Source organism: Filicampus tigris, chromosome 3 (genome assembly GCF_054856515.1).
Source record: "Filicampus tigris isolate MCC_2025a chromosome 3, RoL_Ftig_1.0, whole genome shotgun sequence".
NCBI classification, from domain to species: domain Eukaryota; kingdom Metazoa; phylum Chordata; class Actinopteri; order Syngnathiformes; family Syngnathidae; genus Filicampus; species Filicampus tigris.
Window position 1 is genome coordinate 31,052,859 of NC_141219.1, and position 18,006 is coordinate 31,070,864.

At 41.7% G+C, this 18,006-nt stretch overlaps 1 protein-coding gene and 1 pseudogene across 3 annotated transcripts in view; one reads left to right on the forward strand and one right to left on the reverse strand.

The window, feature by feature from the left end:
* Positions 1-18,006, reverse strand: part of cemip (cell migration inducing hyaluronidase 1) — a 216,620-nt gene that overhangs the window by 35,202 nt on the left and 163,412 nt on the right. For all 3 annotated transcript variants that reach the window (XM_086025001.1, XM_086025000.1, XM_086025002.1), the window contains 8 exons: positions 16,393-16,462; positions 15,353-15,481; positions 12,818-12,903; positions 12,044-12,175; positions 11,941-11,976; positions 10,654-10,809; positions 5,171-5,351; positions 4,175-4,390 (listed from right to left, as the gene is read on the reverse strand). In XM_086025001.1, coding sequence (XP_085881127.1) covers positions 4,175-4,390; positions 5,171-5,351; positions 10,654-10,809; positions 11,941-11,976; positions 12,044-12,175; positions 12,818-12,903; positions 15,353-15,481; positions 16,393-16,462 — 1,006 coding nt within the window. The remainder of the gene's footprint in view (positions 1-4,174; positions 4,391-5,170; positions 5,352-10,653; positions 10,810-11,940; positions 11,977-12,043; positions 12,176-12,817; positions 12,904-15,352; positions 15,482-16,392; positions 16,463-18,006) is intronic.
* Positions 7,448-8,343, forward strand: LOC147150638 (uncharacterized; annotated as a pseudogene).

The following is an 18,006-nucleotide window of genomic DNA, read 5'->3' on the forward strand; positions in this document are numbered from 1 at the left end:
CTGTGAGGCAGACGTGCTAACCAGTCGACCACCGTGGTCGACCAGCCTCATCCATCCATTTTCTACTACATTATTTGTCCTGTTCAGAGTCACAGATGCTGGAACGGATCCCAAACGGATCCCGGATTATGCAAAAACATGTCTCACTGAATTTCCCCCCAAAATGGGGGAATAAGTTACACAAAACTTTGTGGAGGAGTGGGGTTAAAGATAAGGAAAAAGAACGGTGTGGATTTAAAGTTAAGTACAGATGGAAAAAAAAAAAACTTTTCATTGCCACAATTTGATGTCAAATAAAGAATGAATATACTAAATGAAAAAGCATTCTGTATGCAGGAGGTATGTATCCGTATGTGTGTATGTGTATGACGGTTTACTAGTGCGGATACAAATTGGGATTGTTTGGCCTTGCCGCAGATCTGCAGTCAAGTGAACACTGTTTTAGTCATCATTATAAAGGCAGAGTTTTTCACACAACTCATGTATTGACTTTAATTAGGCTGCAGGCATATCTAATTTGTAGCTTGTGAATGTAAGCCAAGGTATGCATGTTTAATGAGTGATATGATCATCTTGGAAAAACAAAAGAGTGAATATGATAAAACAAAAATAGTGATCCTCATTCGCTGGAGTTACGTTCCAGACCCACCCACGATCAATGAAAATCTGCAACATTACCTTTATTAGTCACACGATGAGGAAAAAAAGAGACATTTTTTTTCAATAGTTGAATAAGAATAAGAATAAGAATAAGAATGCCTTTATTGATCCCACAGTGGGGAAATTTTCATTGTTACAGTAGCAAAGATATAGGTCACACAGGGGCGGCGGCATAATGTGGCCATTAATGTATAACATTGACGGCAAACATTTAGAATCAAACCTATGTAGATATACGCAGTAACATGTGTATATACACATGTGTATACACACTAACCTACATCTACATAAAAAATATGAGGAACACTCATTTCGGCCTGTACATAGTACAGAGGAAAAAATACTCTAAGTGACAGTGCTGCAGTGCTGTAGTGAAATGTAAGGAACAGCATTGGATAAAAATAAAACTAGACTAACAGTAGTGGGGAATGTTGAGTATTGCACGGTATTACAGTAGTGGGGAATATTGGGTATTGCACGATACGAGCTCAGGTGCAGGACTGCACAATTGCACTAATGACCGCCAGTTTGTAGAGACTACACAATGTTCTTGTTAAAGAGTCTGACAGCAGCAGGCAAGAAGGAACGGCGGAATCTCTCCTTTGCACAGCGAGGGTGTAACAGTCTGTCACTGAAGGTGCTGTGGAGTGCTGTTAGGGTGCCCTGGAGGGGGTGGTCCGGGTTGCCCAGCATTGATGACAGCTTGGCCAACATCCTCCTGTCCCCCACCGAGTCCACAGAGTCCAGGGAGCAGCCCAGGACAGAGCCGGCCCTCTTGACCAGTTTGTCCAGCCGCTTCTTGTCCCGGGCCGAGACGCCGCCTGCCCAGGTGACCACTCCCTGGAAGATGACCGATGCAACCACCGAGTCATAAAAGTTCCTGAGGAGTGTCCCCTGAACCCCAAAAGACCTCAGTCTCCTGAGTAGGAAGAGTCTGCTCTGACTCTTCCTATAGAGGGCGTCTGTGTTGTCGCTCCAGTCCAGTTTATTGTTCAGATGAACACCCAGGTACTTGTAAGTTGAGACTCTCTCAACATCTGTTCCCCGGATGTTCACTGGTGCAGGTGAAGAGTGCTGGCGCCTACCGAAATCCACCACCATTTCTTTGGATTTCCCCGCATTGATCAGGAGGCGGTTCTGCTGGCACCAGTCCACAAAACCCTGAGTAAGTTCTCTGTACTCCCGATCATCTCCGCCTGTGATGAGGCCGACAATCGCAGAGTCGTCAGAGAACTTCTGCAGGTGACAGGTAGGGGTGTTGTAGTTGAAGTCCGAGGTGTAGAGGGTGAACAGGAAGGGAGCCAAGACAGTTCCCTGTGGGGCCCCCGTGCTGCAGAGGAGCACGTCAGACACACAGTCCTGTGTCCTCACATACTGTGGCCGGTTTGTGAGGAAGCCTGCTATAAATATATTTTACCTTATTAAAACACATTTTTTATACACCACTATACGTACTCAAACTAAGGCTGTCACAAACAATTATTTTGCTTGTCGACTAATCACTAACAGTAGTTGCAATTAGTCGACTAATCAGATAATATATAAATTTCGGCAAATCGCAGCAGCAAGCTGCTGCTCTTATAATAACCATCATTCGTTACAGCTTGAATTCTTTATGTAGAAACTAATCATAAAGACAATTAAGACGATAGTACATTAAACTTGTATTAAACTTTGCAACTTAAGCCATCATTCCTGACATGTTTATAAATAAGGCAGCAATTTAAATTGATGGCGATAAGCCTTAAATTTTAGCTTTAATTGTTTAGTGCAGTTTAAAATGGAAACAAAACTATACACAATGCAGAGTTGCACTAATACAGTGAAATTATCTATAAATACAAAAAGAAATACTTGTATACATATCACTCTTCTTGGGCACTAGGATTTTCTTTTTAACGGAAGGTAGTGAAATCAGAGGAGTAAATTGGGAAAATTATCTGAGCTTAAGAAAACTAAAATAAACACTTGTTTTTTTTTTTCTTAACTTAACCTTTATCGAAAAGGTTTTGTTTTTCTTCACAAGTATGCATAATTTAAAAGTACTAAATTGATCTACACAATCAAAAGGCGGTATGCACCTTTAACAAAAAAAGGAAGAACTTTTTTTGCACTATAACGTAGTATATGGCAACAAACTTAATTATGGGTTTTATTGTTATGTGATGCCGATGAGTGGCACATGTCATTTTTGTGTTGGGTGCTATTATTTCCCAGTTTGTTAATGCATCACTCCATTCGCGAGTGAGAGAGAGAGAGAGAGAGCAGGGAGTGCTTCCTGCTTCGATGTCCACTACGGGCATAAACACACAGTTTTGGTTGTTAATAAACGCGAGTTGACTGCCTAAAGGCTGCTTAATCCATAGTAGATGCTACACTGTGTTAGCGCAGCAAACAGTACAACGTTACATCAAACACACTCCGTAACGTGTGTATGCTAATTGTAACTAGCTTCTAGGCACAGTTGTGTCAGATATGTCAGATATGAAATCATGCATCAGGCAATTGCTTCCTTTTTTAAATTATCCCCATCGTGCTGCCACGAAAGGCAGGTTTGCATTGTATTGAGTATATTTGGTGAAATGCGGCGTAACTTTCGGGCTCCGTTGCTAACACAAATTAGCCCTTACACTACTTCACCCCAATGCTTCTGTTTACATCACATATGACCCGGATTACCACCACTGTGCATGTGCGTTGCAGACAGGAAAACAGCCAGTGTGAGAAGAGCGAGACGCAGTAGTTTCGCGAGAAAAATAATGCGCCACATAAATAAATGTATAAATAAACGACGCATTGATGATTAAAATTAATTGTCGACGATTTTGACGGATTTCCGTGATGGAGCGAAAATTTCCCAAAAGAAAATTAGATATGTAAACTAGGACTGCACGATGTTGGAAAAAAATGACATTGCTTGACCTAATCGCTTGACTGTATAAATGCCCCGACACGCTGGACCACATTTACTTCCGCAAACACGTCGGGTGTGACGTCGTCTCTTCTTCTGCCACATGCGGGCCACTTTGACGACGCATGTGTTCATAGCAGACAAGAATGAGGTCGCATTTATAATGTAATATGAACACTTACACGAAATAAATCGGATTTTTAAAAAAAACTCTGAATTGAGCATTAAGACCTGCGGTGTGTACCTAGCCTAACAGTTAGTGTTTTCAGAGCAGACAGCAGAGTGGAGGGGGAGGGGCCGGTGACTGATTGGCAGAAAGGAGGTGGTGAACGAGACAGGCAGAGCATGGAGTAGCTTGATGCTTTTTTGAAGCAAAACAAAAGTTTGCGTGTTCTAAGAAAAAGATAAAAGTTAAAACATTGCACGTCCTACGATGTGACTATCATGCATGCGCACATCGCAATCGCGATGTTCAAAAGACACTTCGTGCAGGCCTAATGTAAACATAAAAATCTGTATTACTGGGAATGCAACAGTTGGACGGTGATATCACAGTACATGTGTTTGTGGGAGGAAGAGTGTGTTCCTACATTGATGACCTACCTGTGCATAGTGCCCACTGCAGATGGCAGCCCTCCAATCGGGCACATCAATGCACTCAGGGTGACGGAGCAGCCAGTTGTCTTCCTTAACCAGGTAAGCTCCAGGATACTCACTCACTGAGCCGTCAATGTCATGGAAAATAGTGGTCTTGTCCCCATCCATCTGCATCTTATTAAACCATGGACCCGGCTCCCCAAAAAACACACGTGAAGTGATCTATTTGAGGTAGAATGAGCAATTCTTAGCAAAATGTAACAAATATTCACATTGTATTCCTCAAATTTAAATACATTATTGTCATTTGTGTTTTCTCAAGTACTATTCTAAAGTGTAAATCTGTATTTTAATTTACAATTGACTACTGCAGACAAATTGTTGTTCATGCAAAACTGCCCTTTTTATTCCTTTTAAAAATAAAGCAGTATCTGCTTGACTGATGCTAGAAGTATATGTACACTATGTATTGTATGTTTTAAAATGTAGTCTCCTAATAAAAGAATCTACACTATACTGCCAAATACAGTTAAAAACCAGAGTGGGCATTCCGTCAGATTGACAGACCGGTCTGTCAGTCCGTCACTGATGGACCAATCCAACATGTTGAATATACCCAATTTGAGGTCGGACGTCCTTCCGAGCAGCCGAGATCAGGCTGAGCACACCACACACGGCAGGATTATCTGCTAATACTATCTTTGGAGCCATTACGAGAGTCAGCCCTGACCTATAATTGTCGGGAGGGGAGATTTGGGGCTAAAATCGGGCCGATTATCCAGTCGTGTGAACCAGCCTTAACTGACAGACTTAAATGACAGGCTTACTGACGGACTGATGATTGCAATTAATTCAGTTCATCACAAAAATTGACGGACTGACAAATAACGGAAGGGTATCATGGATGGATGGATGACGAATGATGGACCAGTAAAATTTTGTAAAACGCCCACCTCTGTTAAAATCTTTGTTTCAAAGGTTTAACATACAACTCTGACTTACAGGTACGTGGTCGAAGGTGATGTCTGTCACGTTATTGTTGGGGCAGCTCTGCCATGAGTTGTTAAGCCTAAAACCAAAAGCACTGCTGTGGCGTCCCTCCAGAGCGGCATATTTACGAAACGTACAGTTTTGCACATTGATGGGCCCATCGTAGATCTGCATGCCCCGGATAGGAAAATCACTGCACAGAAAAAAACCCAGGGTTTTCCCCCGGAAAACTTGCTAAGCCTGGTGGTAGAGAATAGTTTGTCTTAGTCAGTGTACGTATTTACATTATTTGTGTTGTCCTGTCACAATCATTTTTTCCGGACAATATATTTACCCAGGAACTATCATGATAAACGATAGTATCGTTTGTTTGTTGTTTTCTAAAATGCCACTGATACACTGTACTGATGATGTTAGAGCAAAAATAATTAAGGTCCATCCTTTTTAAGTGCAATTATCTACAATTCTCAAGGATATGGAATATTTGCATTAAAATGAAGAACAATAAAATATCTAGGATAAATATTGGCTGGCAACCAGTTCACGGTGTACCCCACCTACAGCCCATAGACAGCTGGGATAGGCTTCAACACGCCCCTTGTGAGGATAAGCGGTTTGGATCATGGATGGATGTAAATAACGACAAATTAAGTTAAATAAACAAGACTCAGGCTCTCAATTCTTTTAACAACAACGATATTCAACGAATATTAACAAAACATACACCATATTGCTGGCGTCGGTACAAGCACTTGTATCTCCTAAATAGTCACTTTTCAGAGACCCCAAAAATTACAAGTTTGTTCAACCATTAGCATTGCATCGTAAAAGAGAGCAAGTCATTTTCAACACTTTAAATTGGTCAATAATATGTAAAAATAACACCTACGCATGAGACCAATAATCTACTTTTTTTTTTTAAATATGAGATTCACCAATATGTGACTTATGAGGTTTTGGCCCGACGCCAGCAATATACAGCACTATCTGAAGTGGCAGAGGAAAACTACTGTATGTCCTTCCTTTCCTCCTTCCTTCCTAAAAAAAAAAATCTTTATTTTCCTATCTTTTAAATTCTCTCATGAACATTACAGCAGGATTACTTATTTAGCAGTGACCTTTCAACAATGCACATTGCACACATACAGTACATGCGTACACATATTTTAAAATAAATGCTGGACCACCCCAAACATTTTATGGTATATGGGCTGTCACTTGTATATTTCTACTCTTGGTACTCAAAGAGCTTTACACTGTATTTCATCTACCATCTGATGACACAGCATCAGGAGCAACTGGGTGTTCAGTATCTTGCTCAAGGAAGGCTGGGGATCGAACCCCCAACCTCTGGGTTGGGAGATGACCACTCGACCACTGAGTCGTGCCGCCCCCCTTTTTAGCGCTAATAGTCATTTAAACGTGAAGACACTGTCAAGGACCAAAATAAAAAATGATTAAAAATATCACTCACCATAGCTACACTTCAATGAGGCTTGGCCGTTTGTATTCTAACAAGTATTAATTACGATTATGACAGTAACGACACAGTAATGTAGCAACAAGAGGACACAAGCCAGTGTATTATTGTGCCGGTCCCAAGCCCGGATAAATACAGAGGGTTGCGTCAGGAAGGGAATCCGGCTTAAAACCTTTGTCAAATCAAAGATGCGAATCAAACCTATGACTTCCATACCTGATCGGTCGAGGCCCAGGTTAACAACGACCGCCATCGTCGCTGTTGACCTACAGGGCGCCGGTGGAAATTGGACTACTGTTGGTCGAAGAAGGAGAGGAGGAAAGTGTGTTCGTAGGAAGAGAGAGAAGAGGAGCGCTAAGAGTATACGACTGAGAGTAGGGACATTGAATGTTGGAACTATGACAGGAAAAGGTAGAGAATTGGTGGACATGATGCAGAGGAGGAAGGTAGACATACTGTGTGTCAAGGAGACCAGGTGGAAAGGTAGCAAGGCTAGAAGTTTAGGAGCATGGTTCAAGTTGTTCTATCATGGTGTAGATGGAAAGAGAAATGGAATACGAGTTATCTTGAAGGAGGAGTTTGTTAGGAATGTAATGGAGGTAAAAAGAGTGTCAGATAGAGTGATGAGTCTGAAGCTAGAAATCGAAGGTGTGATGTTCAATGTTGTTAGTGGATATACTCCACAGGTAGGATGCGAGCTGGAGGAGAAGAAGAAATTCTGGCTAGCGTTTGATGAAGCGATGCAGCGCATACCTAGAAGTGAGAGAATTGTCATTGGTGCGGACTTCAATGGACATGTTGGTGTGTAGATGGTGGTGTGTAGGATGACTCTGGTGGTGAGGAAGATGAAGAGGGCAAAGGCAGAGGAGAAGACGAAATGGTGGAAGCTGAAAAAGGAAGAGTAATGCATGACTTTTAGGAAGGAGTTCAAGCTCTGGGTGGTCAGGAGGTGCTTCCAAGATGACTGGAAAACTACAGCTAATGTGATCAGGGAGACAGGTAGGAGAGTACTTGGTGTGTCATCTGGAAGGAAAGTAGATAAGGAGACTTGGTGGTGGAATGAGCAGGTACAGGAGTGTATACAAGAGAAAAAGGTTAGCTAAGAAGAAGTGGGGCACTGAGAGGACTAAGGAGAGTAGACAGGAGTACAGGGAGATGCAGCATAAGGTGAAGGTAGAGGTAGCAAAGGCCAAAGAAGAAGCTTATGATGACTTGTATGCTAGGTTGGACAGTAAGGAGGGGGAGGCTGATCTATACCGGTTGGCAAGACAGAGAGGCAGAGATGGGAAGGAGGTGCAGCAGGTTAGGGTGATTAAGGATAGGGACAGAAATCTATTAACAGGTGCCAGTAGTGTGATGGGAAGATGGAAAGAGTACTTTGAAGAGCTGATGAACGTGGAAAATGAGAGAGAACAAAGACTAGAAGAGGTGACTGCTGTGGACCAGGAACTAGCAAAGATTAGTCAGGATGAAGTGAGGAGGGCACTGAAGAGAATGGAGAGTGTGGAAAAGAGGCGAAGAAGCATGTACAGGCAGGTTGGAACGGGTGGAGAAAAGTGTCAGGTGTGATGTGTGATAGAAGAGTTTCCGCTAAAATGTAAGAAAAGGTGTACAAAAGGTGAGACCAGCGATGTTGTTTGGTCTTGAGAGATCGTGTGTCACTGAGGAAAAGTGACCAGGATGGATAAGATCAGCAATGAGTACATCATAGGGACAGCACATGTTAGAAGGTTTTGGAGATAAGGTCAGAGAGGCCAGACTGAGATGGTTTGGACATGTCCAGAGGAGAGATAGTGAATATATTGGAAGAAGGATGCTGAGTTTTGAATTGCCAGGCAGGATGCCTAGGGGAAGACCAAGGAGGAGGTTTATGGATGTAATGAGGGAGGACATGAAGGTAGTTGGTATGGAGGGAAGAGGATACAGAGAACAGGGTTAGATGGAGGCAATTGATTCGCTGTGGCGACCCCTGAAGGGAAAAACCAAAAGGAAAAGAAGAAGAAGACAGTAACGACACAGCGCAGTGTCATAGCGTTTGCTATCCATACATCCATTTTCTAAACCTAAATTGTCGTTAGTTCAAGTCTGCACATTACTGGACATCATAATCTGGCGATGAAACTTCACTTTGTGCTGCAGTTAGCCTCTAGTACAGTTACACTGAAGTGTGGGGAAGCTGAGTGTGTAGCCAGGTTTCCTTGATTCATAAAATGCAACGGTCCCGAACTTAACGATTTCCCACAAGTTTTTGTTCCAGATCACCCATTTTGTGTGTTACATATCTGGCGTCGGAGATAGAGAGCGCCTCAGCAGCGTAATTTGAGTGGTTAGTATTTACCTTAGCCCAACCATAGCCCATCTCGACAGCCCCGCTTTGTTTACATTGCCTCCGCCACCTACGGCGCCTGACAGACCCAACAATAATCCATGCAGGTCCCGCTGGTCACGCCCTCGACCAGGATGTTGAAAGTGCGGTAAAAAGTCAATGGAACTTGTCAGTTTGTACCGTAATCCAATGTTGATGAAGTCCACACGATTATAGGGATCAAGAAAAGCACTGCTTTAAACCCTGCAAACCCATGGTTAACTTGTTAAAATGTAGCAGAGTATGAAACAATTATAACTGTGTTTGGCATAATAAATACTAAAATATAAACAATAATAATACAAGTGTTACTCAGTCTTTGGTGTAGGATTCAATCAGCATGGCACATTTTGACTCTGCAATTTTGTAGTTAGTGTTCACTGTAAAGGTGGAAAATTCTGCAATAATTAACATTGTTCTTAATTTATGGTATCACAATATTACACTAACATTTAGGTAGTTTAACATGGGCGTATAGACTTTAAAAAAAAAATGTGGACAGGAAATGTTGTTGCAGTTGGATGGATTGGATGTTTTGATTATTGTTTATGAACTCATCAATTGGGTTCTCACCAAATTTGGATGGATTTGGATTTGGACTTCAGAACCGCTTATCTTGTTCAGGGTCATGACCTGCACCTCATCCCAGATGTTTTTGTGCGAGCGGCCAGATGGATCACGGCAAATATAGACAAACAACAACTGAAACTCATATTCAGCTGAAGAAAATGCACACAAGCACTGGGAGAACATTCAAATTCCACATATCAAGATAGCCTGAGCTGTCAAAATACATAATTAATACGTAGCATTATATGTTACTCCAAAAATAAAATTGAGTGCAACTTTCTGACCAGAAAACACTAATTTAAGTAAATTATTTTTTTCAAAAAAGTTCAGGTTGTGGGCGGCACGTGGTCGACTGGTTAGCTAGTCCGCCTCACAGTTCAGAGGTCGTGGGTTCGATCCCGGCCCTGGCCTCCCTGTGTGGAGTTTGCATGTTCTCCCCGTGCCTGCGTGGGTTTCCTCTGGGTACTCTGGTTTCCTCCCACATTCCAAAAACATGCATGGTAGGTTGATTGGACACTCTAAATTGCCCCTAGGTGTGATTGTGAGTGCGGATGTTTGTCTCTGTGTGCCCTGTGATTGGCTGGCAACCAATTCAGGGTGTCCCCCGCCTACTGCCCGAAGACAGCTGGGATAGGCTTCAGCACGCCCGCGACCCTTGTGAGGATGAGCGGTATGGATAATGAATGAATGAATGAGTTTAGGTTGTAACATCAAAAATGACCAAAAAAAAAAAAAAAAAAAAAAAAAAAAACCATCCTACAAACACAAATCTAACCTTCCTTGCACAACTGATGAATGACAGGTGAAGGTTTTAATTTGCTTTTTACAGGTAGAGCCTGTTAAACAACACATGAGTGATTTAAAGGCCAATAGAACTAAATATGCATGTAAACTTTGGTACCAGGCCAAGTTGGTTGAATATTTTTACAGGCTGAAATCTATTTTCTTTTAGAACACTTGTGATACGGGTAGTATCTTATCTCTTGGAAGTAAATCTGAGATTTGCATCTACTTTGCAGTTTGGGGTCTGAAATAGACGGTGGCGGGATAAAGACTTTTTCATTTTTCACTTTCACTTACATGCCTCGTGGGAGGGTCCTGCCTGTGAGGTCAGCACCCCCTGGGCCCCAGATACTGTTATCAGGGAGTGGCATTCCATGATTGTCACTTTCCCCCACAAACAGAGAATTCTTCACTTGTTGACGAGAACCATCATCATCTGGAAATGTTCCTCCACTGCACACACAGATAGTAAATGTTAGAAAAATCTAAAGCCACCACCAATAAGGGCACTTTTTGATATATTAGTGTTGTATTGTTATTGAATGTCCCAGTGAGTCAGCAGCCCGTCACCTCTGTTAGCCCTCCCCTTTAGTTGTACTTTCCACCGTTTTTAACAATAATAATGATAATAACAATAATAATAATACATTTTATTTCTAAGTCTCTTTTTCGTTTAGAGTGCTGCCCCCGTGAGCCTCTTAGTCTGGATGGTAAATACCACGAAGAGGTTAGAAAAAAGTGTCTCCATAATTACTGCTACTATCTGTCTCTCTCTTTTTGGGCTCTCTGTCTCTCAATCTTAACCCAATGAGTTGAGGCAGGTGGCCACTTCACACTGACTCTTGGTTCTGGCCGAGATTTTTTTAGAGAAAGTTTTCTTTGCCTTCCTCGACTTTTGCCTGGTAATGTAGAATTCTGATGATTTTCCTATGTGTAAGGACTGAGGAGCATAGCTAGAGAACTGCTCCATATGTAAAGTTCCTTTTGTGAAATGGTACTTTATGAAAAAAATTGACATGATTTGACTCGACAGTTGGAAAACAACAAATCATTATGTGCTGATGTACTTTCATTTTAGTTTACAAAAAATCGGAATTGTGCATCCTACACTAGAAGTGTCGTGATTCTACCCCAGTGGTCGGCAACCTGCTGCTCTCATGTTGTGGCTCTGCGTGGCTTGGGAAAATAAATTATAAGTGTCCGATGCATGTCCATATGCTCTGATCCACGGAAGCACAACATGGCTAAATCATCCTCTAGCCTAATTTCTCAGTAATTACCACTTCAGGGACAACTTTTGAATGACTTCAGACTGTTTCAAAGCGCAGTTTACCAGTGTGGATTCCAAATACAGAAATGTGTTTTCCAATTACTTGAACAAAGTGCCCTTCAAGGTGCCCTTGGGCAAGGAACCAAACCTCCCCAATCTCATCACTCTGACGCCTTGGTTAAAAATGTACAGCAGTGTACATTTCTCCCTTGATGCGCAGTGTACATTTTTCCCTTAATGCATGGCAATTTATCTTGATACTGTACATGTATTTTTATTAATTTACAAGTTTGTGATCAAGTAGAAGGTCTTACCTTGCCAGAGTGAGGCCAATGCCATTATCTGCAAATCTACAAAATGAATAAATTCAGGTTAATTTTAAGACACTCAAAAATCAAACATTCAGTTTGTACTCACTGGCAGTCATCCAGCCAGACATCCCCTCCTCTCAGCCAGGCCCCATGGTCCTGGTTCTTATAGGCTACAAAATGCTGAATGTGAGCTGGGACTCTAGGTTTGAAAGGGTCAGCATCCTGGTGGGGCCCATACCTTGGGAATCACACAAAATTATTCTATCACTGGGTGGATTGAAAATGAAGTTTGCTATTTCCTGTTTTATTTTCTGAAAATCATATTCATTGCATTTGCTGTTGAAGCAGTACATGTACTGCTCCGTTTTTCTGTTTTTTTCTATGTATGCACTTTGCACTGAGCAGAAGCAAATGTGAATGCAGAACCAAATAATCTAAGTATGAGTAAAGGCAGTTCAAATTCAACCCAAGGAATACAATTCTATATATAATTCTTTACATCTATTATCTATACCTCTTGACCTTTTTATGATCATGGATGAGCTGGAGCCTGTCCCAGCTGATTTTGGGTAAAATGAGGTGTACTTCCTTGACTAGTCGGTAGTCATTTGCAGAACACATACTGACTTTAGACAATCATTCACACCTATGGGAAATTTAGGCGTCTCAAGTTACCTAAAATACTTGTTTTTCGCATGTGGTAGGAAAACGGAGTATCCAGAGCAAGCCGGAGAAGATGCAAGCACAGAAGTTCATGGGTGTGAGGCAGACGTGCCAAACAATTACAGATAACTTAATAGAGTATAATATAATGACAAAAATCCCTGAGTGTAGTAAAGAATTTGAAAAACTAATCTAAAAGATGGTCACAAATTCTTACCTGGCTCCAACCAGGGAGAGGAAAGGTCTTTTGTCCTTGTCATTTGCCTGAGTGGTCTTCACCCCATTATCTAGGATAAATCCAGCCTGAAACCAAGGAAAATATTTATTTCATGCACTGAGCACACATCTGAGCTATCAGCAATCTGGCCAGCCTTGGTGGAGTCCAACCCTAACTAGAAACAAATCGGATTTATTGCCAGCAATGTGGAGCAGAACAGCCCATACTAGGATGTCCAATACCCCATACTCCAAGAGCACCCTCCACAAGATCCTATGGGGTACACCTTCTCCAAGTCCACAAAAACATGTAGACAGGCAAACTCCCATGCACCCTTGAGGACCCTATCAAGGGTGTAGAGCTGGTCTACTGTTCCACAGCCGGGACGTAAACCACACTGCTCCTCCTTAATCTGAGATTCAACTTCCTGACGGACCCTCCTCTCCAGCACCCCTGAATAGACTTTACCAGAGAGGCTGAGGAGTGTGATCCCTCTGTAGTTGGAACACACTTAAAAAAGGGGAACCACCACCCCGGTCTGCCAATTCAGAGACACGGTCCCCAATGTCCACGCGATGATGTAGAAGTGTGTCAACCAGGACAGCCCCACAAAATCCATAGCCTTTAAGAACTCTGGGTGGGTTTCATCCACTGGTGGGCTTTGCCACTGAGGAGTGTTTAACCGCTTCAATGACTTCAATCCCAGAGATAAGAAAGCCCACCTCAGAGTCCCCAGACTCTGGTTTCTCAAAAGAAGGCATGTCAGCGGAATTGAGGTAGTCTTCGAAGTATTCTCCCCACCGTCTCACAAAGTCTTGAGTCGAGATCAGCAGTGGCTCATCTCCACTATACACAGTGCTACTGGTGCACTGCCGGAGCAGAATTTCCTTGAAGCTGTCTGAAAGTCGTTTACCATGGCCTCACCGAACTTCTCTCATGCTCAAGTTTTTGCTTCAGTGACTGCCCGAAGCTGCGTTCCGCCTGGCCACCTGTTACCTGTCAATTGCCTCCGGAGTCCCATAGGCAAAACAGAACTCCTTCAGATTGACGGCATGCCTTACCGCCGGTGTCCACCAGCGGCTTCAGGGATTGTCGCCACGACAGGCACCAACCACCTTACAGTTTACAGCTCCGATCAGCCACCTCAACAATGGAGGCACAGAACATGGTCCACTTTGTCCCCTCCCACAGGTGGTGAGCCCATGAGAAGGGGTACCCACGTTGTCCTTTCGGGCCCCATGAGTGCAGCTCCGGCCACCAGGCGCTCACTAATGAGCCCTGCCTCCAGGCCTGGCTCCAGAGGGGGAGGCTGTGGTGACCCTCATCCAGGCAAGGGAAATTGCAATTCAATATTTGACCCGTGCTTTGTCTGATCCCTCACCTCAGACCTGTTTGTCAGGGGTGACCCTGTCAGGGGCATAAGGCCCCAGACAATTTAGTTCCTCAGATCATCGGGACAAACAAACCCCTTCATGGTAAGGTGATGGCTCACGGAGGGGCAATAACAAAACCTTTTTAATATAAACCATCCAAGATATTTCCATTCAAACTCAAACCACTCTTACTCTCTCTCTTTTTTTTTTTTTTTTTTTAGCTAAATAAACAACTAAGAACTCACAATCTCCTGATAGAAGTAAATGTAGAAATAAATTTCACAGATGAATGTGAATCTAGTTATAGATGATATACGAGCATTATATTTCACAGCTACATACCGTAGAAAAAATGGCGTTAGTTTTTGGATAATGGAAAACGTTTCGGGCAATAGCATCTCCGCAATGTAATTACAAGCAAGGATGAAAAACCTGTACTGGCTTCAGAACACCAATCTCATGTGAACTTTCCTCTTAAAAACCTCTTACGACAGCAGGCTGACATGAGCTGTGCTACCATTAGGGTGATCCAAATTAAAAGTGACAAAGGGAGCGAGAAGCAGTCAGTGCAAAGGAAAGATGACAACAACGCTAGCTCTCAACCAGCAAATAATAAATCTCTCACTGCACCATACCCCCATTTCCGATGTCTACCTTTTAGAATTTATTTTTTTATTCTATTTTGTTCAATAATTATTTATAATTATTTTACAATGATATTTAAATCTTTTTAAAATAATATTTTGAAATGTATTATACTTGCACTGTATTTTGTTTTTAAGTTATTTTAGTAAGCAGTCTTTATTTATAATACAATACAATTTTATTAATATAGCACATTTCATAACATTCTGTACTTTTGAATGTCTTTTACTTGTTGTTTTTGAATCATACTTTTAAATGTTGTACTTTTAATCATGTAAAGCACATTGAGTAACCTTGTATATACAAAGTGCTTACGGTACTTACCTGACCCGTAAGGCACTTTGTAACGATTGTCTGTGAAATGTGTGGAAAAAACTGTGAAATATATCTGCTCACTCACTCAGTGTTCTCTATTCAACTAATCAATAATAATAATTATAATAGTAATAATAACAATAATGCATTCATATAAACGTGATGGATGGATTTGATTAACTGATAAATTTTCCAGACTCACCCTGTAGTTGGAATGAGCTCTGTTGTTAATAAACTGTCCCATAGGTGTGTGTTCTGTTTTTCCAGGTGAGTACAGCCCCTCAGATGGTCCAGTGGGTACATGGTGGAAGATAAACCAGAATCCTGTTTCCTATGGTACGCAAACATAGACAAAAAGCGGTACAGATGCTGTCATAAATCTACTACAGGGGTCACCAATGTGATGCCCATGTGCAGGTAGCCCCGAAGGAGAACATATTGTAGGCCTGTTTTAAGACTCACCAGTGAAGTTTCATTTCCTAGGAATGTTGTAAAAGTGATAGTTTGAAAATAAGCAGACGTGAGATTTAGAGAAATAAAGTGTTGCATATTGATATTTGTGTTTCCGACATGTTCAATCGTTGTTAATATTTATTGTGAGAAATCATTAAAATGATCAGTGCTTATTCCGCAACATTAATCAGAATGCCGGATTTCAACTACTGGGCCTGCTGGGAACATATACTTGAAAAAAATGTTTGGGTTGATTTCCACTTTAAATATGACTATCATTAATTGTTAATAAAACACATGAATCAAGGTAATTTGTCCAAAATTATTATTTCTAAAATGTGTATCAAACTGGTAGCCCTTCACATTAATCAGTACCCAAGAATTGGCTACCAGGTTCTAAAGAACTGATCTAGAACAACACATATGTACACATCTGTTACAACATTTGACAGACATCACATCACACAAAGTGCATATAAACACATTGTATTTACACAATCTTTCAGGGTTTTTGCGTTGTTTTTTGTGGCAATGCAAATGAGATTATTACATTGGTGAGAATAAATGATACCCCCTTCACCTGACTGACTATTATGAAAGTATAATCATAATTAGGACTATCACATTTAATGTGTTTCTGTCTGTTGTCTGCTTGACTCGGGAGTTAATATGTGCATACAGTTGTTAATCTGATCTGACAACATGTGAACGAGTCCGACCTGTATCGAGAGAAGCTGGGGACGGGGAGAGAAGTGGTTGGGTGGGCTAAAAGTGAAAATAGAAACTCACCTCTGAGCCTGCCGCAGCACAGTTGATAAGGTTGTTGTTTGGGTTGGCAATCCAGAAAGTTGAAGTTGCACTAAAAAAAAAAAAAAAAAAAGAATAAGACAGTCGGGAAGAGGAATGAGAGAAAATGTTTTTATTCATCACAAGTTAAATTTTGAGTTCACTCTTTGCAAGAAAAGTTATCCTCATCTGACCTGGTATCTGTCAAAATAAATTGCTACATAATATGTTTACCGGTATGTCCTAAAAAGAGGAGGCGAGGAAAAATCCAAATTAAGTCTCTTTTTAAGCAGACACGTGGGCAACCTGACAGAGATGAAGGATGTAAACTGTAAAAAAAAAAAAAAAAATAGTCAGACTAATAACAGTCAATCTCAAGTAAAACAGAGTAAAGACCACACCATCTTGAGTGAAAAATTGGTTCAGCTGCGAAAGAAGCATTTCCAGGGTAGGTGAGGAAATAATACGTTGTTTTGATGAAAGTTTTTGGATAAATGATTTTTCGTGGTGATCGAAAGGCATCCATCCATCCATTATCTGTACTGCTTCTTCTCACAAGGGTCGCGTGCGTGCTGGAGCCTATCCCAGCTGTCTTTTGGGCAGTAGGCGGGGGACACCCTGAACTGGTTGCCAGCCAATCGCAGGGCACACAGAGACAAACATCCGCACTCACAATCACACCTAGGGGCAATTTAGAGTATCCAATCAACTTACCATGCATGTTTTTGGAATGTGGGAGGAAACCGGAGTGCCCGGAGAAAACCCACGCAGGCACGGGGAGAACATGCAAACTCCACACAGGGAGGCCGGAGCCGGGATCGAACCCACGACCTCTGAACTGTGAGGCGGACGTGCTAACCAGTCGATCACCGTGCCGCCTGATCGAAAGGCATATTTGGAAAATGTTTTAATAGATTGTTGACCATTGTCTTAAAGGTAGAGTTTGAAGTCTAAAAAAGCCCCAACATTTTTTTTCATATGTTAAACTGTATGTATGAACTAGCAGTACAATAAAAAAAAAAAAAAAATCATCCCTCTCTGGCCTCGCCTTATGCCTATAATTGATTTTAATTATTATTCTAAGATGGCACAACATAACCGGCCTATCATAACTCTTGTGACAGAAGGCATGACCAGTGCATCAATCATTTTCTCATGAACATAAGATAAGATAAGATAAGATAAGATAAGATAAGAAGGACTTTATTGATCCCACAGTATCGATTCCCGCTCAGTCTATGTGTGCCCTGCGACTGGCTGGCGACCAGTTCAGGGTGTAATCTGCCTTCGCCCGTTGACGGCTGGGATAGGCTCCAGCACCTCCCCGCGACCCTGTATAGGATAAGCGGTTTGGAAGATGATGATGATGATGATGATCCCACAGTGGGGAAATTTTCAGTGTTACAGCAACAAAGATATAGGTCACACCGGGACGGCGGCATAATGTAGCCATTAATGTATAACATTAACAGCAAACATTCAGAATAAAACCTATGTAAATATATGCAGTAACTATGTGTATATACACATGTATATACACACCAACATACATCTACATTAAAAGTATGAGGAACACTCATTTTAGCCTGTACATAGTACAGAGGAAAAATACTAAGT